The sequence below is a fragment of the Daphnia pulex genome, chromosome 5 (genome assembly GCF_021134715.1).
Source record: "Daphnia pulex isolate KAP4 chromosome 5, ASM2113471v1".
NCBI classification, from domain to species: domain Eukaryota; kingdom Metazoa; phylum Arthropoda; class Branchiopoda; order Diplostraca; family Daphniidae; genus Daphnia; species Daphnia pulex.
The window spans coordinates 1,507,789-1,517,883 of record NC_060021.1 but is presented as its reverse complement, the minus strand read 5'-3'; the positions used below and the strand labels follow the sequence as shown (position 1 = coordinate 1,517,883).

The following is a 10,095-nucleotide window of genomic DNA, read 5'->3' as shown; positions in this document are numbered from 1 at the left end:
TTAGAAATATACATCATCAAACCAGAGTGGAATAGAAACGAGCAGACTTTCTTATTCAAACTGAATTCAGTTTACGTGCTTGTCAACGTCGTATAATAGCCTTCGGGGCAACGACACAACACACTTGTGGCTGACGCATATGCAATAAGTGGTGCAATTGACCCCGCACGTAACGATACATACGATGTACGATACATAAAAGTATCGATATATAGTAAGGATAAGACGAATATAAAGGACTTGAAAAGTTGTGGATATATGATCATCCCTGTTACTATTTGTATACGTAAGACATATTCCTGCTGTTCTCATCGCTGCTTTGAGTAGCTGCTGTTATTCAACCCCAACGAACTAATACACAAACTTCAAAAGAACTATATAAAATGAAGTCTACGGTAAAAACAACATTTTAGACGGTTATTTTAAAAAATTAATTTTTGGAGATATTTTAAATATAATTTTGCTTTTCCCATATACGCAGATCGCCTGTCTGTTGGTGTTGGCTGTTGCCGCCCAAGCTCAATTCTTCGGATACGGTGCCGTGTTCGCTGTCTATCTCGCCGCCTTACCCGTCGCTTATGGCTACCCTTCTATCTCTGCCACCCAGTACCACGCCCAGGACGAGCTCGGCCAGGCCAGCTTTGGCTACGCTCACCCCGGACAGGCCGCCAACAACCTCCGTGACGGTTTCGGCAACCAAATCGGCAGCTACGCTTACATCAACCCGGAAGGCAAGGAAGTCCGTGTCTCCTACACCGCCGACTCCCGAGGCTTCCGCGTCCAATCCAACAACTTGCCCGTCGCTCCCGTCGCCAATTTAGTAGCGCCCGTCCAAGTCCAAGACACACCCGAAGTAGCCGCTGCCAAGGCCGATCACTCCGCCGCTATCGCCGCTGCCAAGTCCGGAGTCGCCCCCGTCGCTCCAGTTGCCCCCATTGTCGCTCTTCCGGCCCCAGTCCAGGACACTCCCGAGGTGGCCGCTGCCAAGGCGAAATTCGCCATTAAATTCGCCGCCGCCAAGGACGCCGCTATCCCAGCCGTCCGTGCTAAGCGCCAAGCAGTCTATGGCTACAGAGGTGTTCCAATCCCTTACCTCGGCTATGCTGCTGTTTCCCCTTACGCCTACTCAGTTGCCGTTCCGGCTCTGGAGTTGGGGGGCGATCCCATCGAAATTGCTGGGCTTTTCGAAGGTGATATTGCTGGCGTCTCGAGTGCGGACATGGCCGGTCTGTGAAGCCACTTTGACAAAGGTCATCCACACCCCTGGTCACGCAGTCTCTTAGCGCGTCGACTAAATTTATGTTTAATAGCATCTTAAACTTTTTTCTATTCTTTTTCTTATATCCTTTATAATTCTGCGAAAAAAATTGTTTACGGAAATTCGAAATCAATTTCTTTTTCGTCACAGAGTAAACATACGCCGTCTAATTTATTAAAAGAGCACATATAGAGACTATATCATATCAAAAGCCAATTCACTCTACAGCATACACAGCAGCGTTAATTAATTCAAACAATATTTCTGGATGCCTGATAATATAGAGTAACGATCTTTGTTGTCCTCTATTAATAATGTGTAGACCAATAAATGTTTTGAAGTGTCCGATTTCACCTTAAGGAGTTGATTTAAATCAATTTAAATTTCATTAGGCCTACATTAAAAGGTTAGTTTATTATTGCGAGCCCGAAGGGCGAAGCTAATAATCGCATACGCAGAAAAAAAAAAGCCATGTCACTTTGTCTGTAACGCTCTATAGCTCGGACGTTTCACGTTAGATTTCGGACTTTTTGGTCTTAAAAAATACACAAAAAATATGCGGTGCGACCAGAACAAAAATAATTTCATTTACTTAATTAGTTTTCCCGTAATTAATGAAAAACTGATAAAATAATTGTTTTACGACTAGTGACATCTGGCGGTGGCGACTACAACTTGTTTCACTTTAGGTCAAAATAAATCACCACCAGATGTCCATAGCATCGCCGTGATGACGCAATCATTGGTGTCTCAACCATGACGCAACAACCAGATTTGCATTTATGTTTTACAGTTATTTGATTCATAAAAATTGAAATATGGAACTTTATGTATTGCGAGCCCGAAGGGCGAAGCTAATAATCGCATACGCAGAAAAAAAAAAGCCATGTCACTTTGTCTGTAACGCTCTATAGCTCGGACGTTTCACGTTAGATTTCGGACTTTTTGGTCTTAAAAAATACACAAAAAATATGCGGTGCGACCAGAACAAAAATAATTGCATTTACTTAATTAGATTTTCCGTAATTAATGAAAAACTGATAAAATAATTGTTTAACGACTAGTGACATCTGGCGGTTGCGACTACAACTTTTTTCACTTTAGGTCAAAATAAATCACCACCAGATGTCCATAGCATCGCCGTGATGACGCAATCATTGGTGTCTCAACCATGACGCAACAACCAGATTTGCATTTATGTTTTACAGTTATTTGATTCATAAAAATTGAAATATGGAACTTTATGTATAAAAATAGGAAAATATGAGTTGAATAAACTAAACGTAAATAACTTGCAAGGATATTGAACTGTGACAGAAAAATCCCGTTTTAAGACCAAAAAGTCTGTTAAGAAAAGTGTGAATTGTGAATAAGTCCGACTTAAATATAGGCCTGAATTTTTCATTTAAGACAATTTTCAACTGGCTTACGACTATCCCTTCGCGGCGAGCTGATAAGCTTGCTTTTCTATAAATGAGTTAATTAAAGTACAATCTCTTGAGTTCCTAAAAGGTTTTCCAGATTAACATCACTTGTCATCGTTATATTAGATGAACAGTTGATGAACTGGATCCTCTTGATGACGTCAGAAGACATTGTGTTAATTGACCCTTCATCTGCTATTTCAAATTTTTAATAGAAAATTAACTGAGTTATATGTGCTCACATCCACGTACATCGTTTGGCGATCTAGCATCTTCAATTTTCGTTAAATATCATGAACCAAACATCGCAACATCATTTCAAAAGTCGAAAGGAAACTGTTGCTGGCCTGTGTAGACTGCTCACATGATGAAAACAGCAAATCAACAGTCAGAAAATCCTGACGACAATTATTCAATTTTGTGAGGAAAAAATCTCACTTTCCCGGATAAGTATCGCTCCAGGCGGTCGTTGCGCAATGGGACGTTTTCATTTGAGCATTTAACATGTACGCGGTCGACTTGACAGTTTTGTCAACGATCGCTCTTTAATAGTCGAGACAGACGAAATTACGAAAATTATAGGGCAATTTTCTAAGTATTAGACCAGAATAAAGTGATAATCGACTTCTGATCAATGAACATGGTGAATGAGCCTTACTGCTACGAAAATTGACGTAATCATAAAATGAATACGTGTTAATGTCGTAACCTCTAAGAGTACGAAAATAGCCATGAACGCCAACTGACATAACATCAAACCATCGTTCTTGGCACAGTGGATTTCTATTAGTTGCAATATGATGGATGAGTATAGGCTGTAATATGTCATAACTGATGAGCAAATTAACAAAGGTTCTTTGTTGAGCTTCGTAGATATGAATATTAACCAAATACACATCTATCCCCGATAAAGTTACATTTGAAAATTAAATCACCTTAATCTGTACACTTCCAAGGAAATTGCGTTGCGAAGCAGCATCTGCAATTTTCATTAAATATCACGAACCAAACATCCCAACATAATTTCAAAAGTCGAAAGGAAACGGTTGCTGGCCTGTGTAGACTGCTCATATGATGAAAAAAACAAATCAACAGTCAGAAAATCCCGACGACAATTATTAGCTTTCGCGTGGAAAAATCTTACTTTGCTGGATGAGTATCGCTCAAGGCGGTCGTTGCGCAATGGGGGTCAGTTTTGTCTACGATCGCTCTTTAATAGTCGAGACAGGCGAAATTATGAAAATTATAGGTAAATTTTCTAAGTATTAGACCAGAATAAAGTGATAATCCACTTCCGATCAATGAACATGGTGAATGGAGTCAACTGCTATGATAAATGAACGAAATCATGAAATAATACGTGTTACTGTCTAACTTTGATGAGTTCGAAGTTGCTGTGAACGCCAACTGCCTTTTCATCAAGCTTTAGTTTTAAATATTTTGGAATTCTTTAAATTGAATAAGATGGTGAATGTGATAGGTGACAAACTGACAAACTATTAGTTCCTGGGAAGAAGAGTCAGTTTTCGAAGCCATCTTCAGAGATGTGCCTAAAAGTGGACTAAATCTTCAGCCTGGCATAAAATAGTTGGTTCCAATCGTCATCTGCTAATTCATAGCATTAAATTCAAATTAACTGAACTATATGTGCTCACTTCTACGAACATCGTATTGCGATGTAGCATCTCCAAATTTCGATTATCATCATGAACCAAACATCGCAACATCATTTCAATAGTTGAAAGTAAACGGTTGCTGGCCTGTGTAGACTGCTCATTTGATGAAAACAGCAAATCAACAGTCAGAAAATCCTGACGACAATTATTAGATTTCGCGTGGAAAAAATCCTCACTTTGCTGGATGAGTATCGCTCCAGGCGGTCGTTGCGCAGTGCACGCGAGCCGGCCGTCCTCCAAGCCGAGCCCCGCCACGCCTTCCACGACGTCCGGCCGGAAGTCAAAGAGTCGACAACAACAACAACAACCACGACAACAACTACCACCACCAGCCCAACAACCACCACAACAACAACGACGGAAGCCCCAACAACAACGACGACAACAACCACAACGACAGTGGGTCCATCTCCTGCCCAGCAGCGCGGTAAATCGCTGGCCCATCCGCACTACACCCGGTGCCAGAAGATGCGGCAGGCGCAACTGAAGAAAGGCGGTGGCGGCCAGAGCGGCGAATTGATTCCGGAATGCGACCACCTGGGCCGGTTCCAGCCGATCCAGTGCCTGCCGGCCAAGTCCAACAGCGGCCAAGTCAGCTGCTGGTGCGTCGACGAAGCCGGAAATCAGGTGGCCAACACCACCCAGTTCCTCCGCGGAGAGCAGACCTGCCGTAAGTGTCCAGCAACAACAACCAAATTATGACGAAATTTTTAAAAAAATTTTGTCCGTCCGATCAGGTCTGGTGCCAGTCATGGCCGTGGCGATGACCCTGGGATTCCCGGCCATGGACCACGCCCAGGAGCAAATGGAGAAGGAAGTGCCTCAGTAGGAGGGCGAGATCCTCAACGGCCTGTCGGCCCGCACCATGGAGTCGACCCTCCAGGTCAAATCCCGGCAGGACGGAACGGTCCTGACCTTCACGCTGGTCGGCGACAACAAGATCGACGTCGCCTCCCACCTCGAGGATATGGTACCAACTTTTCTAATTCATTTCAAAATGATTTGATTCAAATGATTGGCAATATTCATTTGGGTGACAGGTGAAATCGGGCCACTTGGCGCTGGAAATGGACGGGCACACGATGCTGGCCGACAGCACGTCGTCAAAATTCTACCACAAACTCGACTCGACTCATCTCAGAGTGGCCGCCACTAAAGAGGAGAGCAGCGACCTGCAGGACCGCAGCCTGGAAACGCGGGAAATTCTGGCCCAGGCCCTGGACATCGAGGCCCCTTACCTGGCCATTATTGTCGTTCTGTCGGTGCTGGCCAGTATCCTGGTCTGCGGGCTCATCATCGGACTGGTCCTCCATCGCCGCCGCACCACTGGCACCTACCCGAAAGATTCCGGCTCGACGCTGGCCTCGCCACCCAAGCCCAGCAAAGGCGGCTCCGACAAGTCGGACGTCGTGCCCAGGGGTTTCCCGCGCGTCGGAATCAATCCGTCCGACGTCGTTCAAACGCCCCAGCTCTCACCCACCGTGCCCAGGAGCAAACGACAGACCCGCAACGCCGAGGCTTGGTGAAACAATTGAATTTAATAAACCCCCGCGAAATTCAAAAAATTGAATTTAAAATTTTTTTCAAAAAATGACTCGGAAGAAAGTCGAGCTGTGCTCGAGTGTGAAAAAAACACCACCAGATATAAATTTTTGTGTACTAATCTTTGAATAAAAAAACAAAACAATGTAAATAACTTTGATATCCCAATGATATAAAATACGAGACAAAACAAAAAAAGAAAATGAAAATTCTAACAAGCGCAAACGATTGGAGACTTATTTTTGATACTTTTTATTTCTGATTTATGTTTCTTCTTTAAAAAATGATTTTGTCTTTTTATTCCTGGAGCGAATTCCGTTTTCCCCCTTGGTGTATGGGTGTGATTGTATAGGGCATTATACCTATTGATGACCTACATAACAATTTTAGGCTGGCCTCTATTTATATATATACAATGGATTGACTATCTGAATTTCCTCCGGCTGCTGTCCATCTCTTTTTTTGTTTGTTTTTATTTTGTAACGAAAGAGAGAGACGTCTTATACAACTACATGCGGTGATGCATTCAAAAATTCAGCATGAAACAATACATGTGAAATAGATAATAACCTAAGAATTAATTGGCACCTCGACTGATGCATCAGTCGAATGAAAAAAGGTGCGCCCATGGGCGCACCTTTTTTCATGAGATACATGCAGACACGTTTTCTTGATCGAATATTCAAACTCAGAATAACAGCATAGAGAATTAGCTTGTAACAAGAAGGCGAGAAAAATATATAGAACCGAAATACAAAAAGAATATTGTCTTGCATCAAATAGCATAAAAATCCACTTGGTTTCTTTTTGAGAAAATAAGAAGAAGAATAAAATGTTGTCATTTTAGATGCGCTTTGGTTCTTTATTTCTATAAGAGAACAGTTGTATGGAGTGCACAAGGTACCAATTACAGTCTTTTTTATGGTCAAATTGATGTCAAAACAGCATTTTTTTAGAAAATGGATATGTACAATGTTCAGGAGAAAAGTTCTGGACGCCAAAACATCTGATGTCTCATGGGCTGATGTGTAGACAAATGCAATCACTCTTTTCAATTATTTATTTTAACGTCTGTAGCAATATTCAAAAGAATGACAAGATCATTTAGCAGTCACACACAAGAAACGATGCATAAAACAAAACAACAAATGTTACCTTTTCAGCTTGTCCTTTTTCTCGCTTTCACCGTTGGCTTTAACCAATTTTCTAAGTTCATTGAATTGGTCGGTTGGCAAATTGAAAAAGTTATTCTCGACAATGTAGGCAGGCGGTCTATTATCGCCAATAAGTTTATTGTCATAGTTTGATAAGCTTTTCTCCATCACGGCGGAGTTGAAACCATCATCTCCTTCAACCCTTTGGTTATTAGCCAAATCGGCCAAATCAATGTTTTTGACAAGCCCTTCTCCTTTTTGAAGCTGTAAAATAAAATCGAACCACAAATTGAACTCGACAATGTACACGTGAAAGGCAAGATATCAAGAATAGACTTACTTGATTTTTGATAAATTTCAGAAAGTCACCGAATTGGTCGGCTGATAAATCGAAAAAGTAATCCTCGACAATAAAGGGCCTATTATCGCCAACTTTATTGTCATAGTCTGACAAGATTTTCTCCATCGCGGAATTGGCACCAGCAGGCAAATAAGGATGCGGGAACCAATTCAAAGGAGCTCCGTCAACTCCCAGCAGCGACAAAAATAAACAGCAGATGACCAAAACCGAAATCCTATCATTTGTTAACATGAAATTATCAATAAAATAATTCTTCGCCTTGTACTAAATAAAAACAATAAAGTAACAAAAAACCTCACCTAATGAGAATCATGTTGCAGACTGTATGTGCTGATATGTGATAAGTAAAACGTTATGGTAGTGTTGACTGATGAGTAGTGACTACAGCAGAGTTTCGCTGCTCCTTTTATCCTAGCCAAACTCCCAGCAGCAATTGGATGTACCCATCATCTGAGGGGGCGGGTCCCTTTTGGAGTTCTTAATTACTCTATAGGCTTTACCTAGTGCGTTTAGCCTAGTTGGCTAATATGCTTTTATTTAAGCTATTGGTGGCCTTCATACGGCTTTTATTGGGCACCTTTTCTCGGAAATAATTTATCTATCTATATAGCTCTTAATAATAATAATGGCATTCATTAATAATCAATCCCTTTGGCCGTGACTTGGTAGAACTGGTTAGAACGGTATTTTTTAAAAATGATTGTTGATTAACGCTTTGTAATCATCCATTTGCGAGAAATGAATTTTCAATTTGATTCATGAAACTTTTTCACTTTTCACATTGCACACCTGCGTTAGCGAAGCATTTTCTAGATGAGGTATAAGTGGGACTAAGGGAATTAAAAATCCCTTGTGCTACATTTTACGATTTGTTGAGGCGGGTAAAATAGTCATTTTGTGCCTTAAAATTAAGAAATTGTTAAATTTGACGGACACACGTAGGTGGCGTATTTACAATAACAAGCCTTTTTAGAAATATACATCATCAAACCCTAAAACGTGTCATATGTTATTCCTATTTGTTTGGGACCCGGTAATGCTCATTTTCAGTAAAATGGAACATATGCGACGAAAGGATAACTACGACGATATAGTAGAGTGGAATAGAAACGAGCAGACTTTCTTGTTCAAGGTGAATTCAGTCTCATGTCAATGTCGTATTATAGCCTTCGGGGAAACGACACAACACACTTGTGGCTGACGCATATGCAATAGGTGGTGCACATCAGTGTTACTATCTCTACGTTATACATAGATCGACATAGATTCTTGTTCTCATCGCTGCTGTGGGTAGCTGCTGTTATTCAACCCCAACAAATTAATACACAAACTTCAAAAGAACTTTATAAAATGAAGTCCACGGTAATAAGAACATTTTAGACGGTTATTTTTAAAAAATTAATTTTTGGAGATGTATATTTTAATATAATTTGGTTTTTCCCATATACGCAGATCGCCTGTCTGTTGGTGTTGGCTGTTGTCGCCCAAGCTCAATTCTTCGGATATGGCGGATACTACGGATACTACGGTGCCTATCCGTTCGCTGGCCTTCGCGCCACTACGGCCGGAATCCCCGCAACTGTCGCCGTCCCCGCCGCCTATCCCGGCTCTTACGGCACCCAGTACCACTCCCAGGACGAGTTCGGCAATTATATGATTACAGCTACAATAATATTAATTCCGGACAAGCCCCCAGCAACCTGCGTGACAGTTTCGGCAACCAGATCGGCAGCTACGCTTACATCAACCCGGAAGGCAAGGAAGTCCGTGTCTCCTACACCGCCGACTCCCGAGGCTTCCGCGTCTAATTCAACGACTTGCCCGTCGCTCCCTCCCAGACTGAAGACACACCCGAGGTGGCCGCTGCCAAGGCGGAATTCGCCGCTAAATTCGCCGCCGCCAAGGCCGGCCGTGCTAAGCGCCAAGTCTTTGGCTTCAGAGCTGCTCCATTTTCTTACCCCGGCTATGCTTTTTCCCCCTATGCCTATTTGGTTGCCGCCCCAGCTATGCCCGTCCGTGAGGCCACTTTAACCAAGGTCATCCACATCCCTGGCCACGCAGTCTCTTACGGTCTTACCGCGTCGACCAAATTTTTGTTAAATAGCATCTGAAACTTTTTCGTATTCTTTTTCTTATATCCTTTACAATTCTGCGAAATAAAATGTTTACGGAAAATCAAAATTAATTTCTTTTTCGTCACGGCATAAACATTCGCCGTTCAATTTAAAAGAGCAAGGAGACCATCATGCATGGTATCAAAAGCCAATTCACTCTGTACAGCGTTAAATAATAATTCAAACAATATTTCTGGATGCCTAATAATATAGAGTAACGATGGATCTTTGTTGTCAGGACTCTATTAATAATGTGTAGACCAATACATTTTTTGTAAGTGTCCGATTTCACTTTATATTCAATGGGGTTGATTAAAATAATTCTTCGATTGATTTCTTAGCTCGATTCTTTTCTCAGTTGGTTCATTCCTTTCGATTCCCTTTTTTGCCAATGTTTAACGCTGCCAATTGCAACCCACCTACCGGCACCAACGTTTTTTAGGATCGTTGGCATGAAAATGAAAAATTTGAAAATGAAAACTTTGATTTTGCTGCTCATCCCGGCGTCGTCTCCTCTGCTGTGCCCGTCCGAAAAGCCACCGAGACCGTCCTCAACCCCGGCCACG

The 10,095-nt window shown here is 42.0% G+C and overlaps 3 protein-coding genes and 1 pseudogene across 3 annotated transcripts; 3 read left to right on the top strand and 1 right to left on the bottom strand.

The window, feature by feature from the left end:
* Positions 1 to 253: 253 nt before the first annotated feature.
* LOC124194121 lies at positions 254 to 1,603 on the top strand. Its single transcript, XM_046588177.1, has 2 exons — positions 254 to 395; positions 482 to 1,603. Exons 1-2 carry the CDS (start codon positions 384 to 386, stop codon positions 1,232 to 1,234), a joined length of 765 nt encoding a protein of 254 aa, XP_046444133.1. The 5' UTR covers positions 254 to 383; the 3' UTR covers positions 1,235 to 1,603.
* Positions 1,604 to 4,573: 2,970 nt separating this feature from the next.
* LOC124194122 lies at positions 4,574 to 6,469 on the top strand. Its single transcript, XM_046588179.1, has 3 exons — positions 4,574 to 5,028; positions 5,096 to 5,328; positions 5,399 to 6,469. The coding sequence occupies exons 2-3, from the start codon at positions 5,224 to 5,226 to the stop codon at positions 5,882 to 5,884; spliced, it is 591 nt and encodes a 196-aa protein (XP_046444135.1). The 5' UTR covers positions 4,574 to 5,028; positions 5,096 to 5,223; the 3' UTR covers positions 5,885 to 6,469.
* Positions 6,470 to 6,738: 269 nt separating this feature from the next.
* On the bottom strand, positions 6,739 to 7,794 carry LOC124194123. The gene is made up of 4 exons (XM_046588180.1): positions 7,715 to 7,794; positions 7,395 to 7,629; positions 7,056 to 7,318; positions 6,739 to 6,971 (listed from the first exon to the last, which is right to left on the bottom strand). The coding sequence occupies exons 1-4, from the start codon at positions 7,726 to 7,728 to the stop codon at positions 6,965 to 6,967; spliced, it is 519 nt and encodes a 172-aa protein (XP_046444136.1). The 5' UTR covers positions 7,729 to 7,794; the 3' UTR covers positions 6,739 to 6,964.
* An 857-nt stretch (positions 7,795 to 8,651) lies between these two features.
* Positions 8,652 to 9,410, top strand: LOC124194124 (annotated as a pseudogene).
* Positions 9,411 to 10,095: the final 685 nt, after the last annotated feature.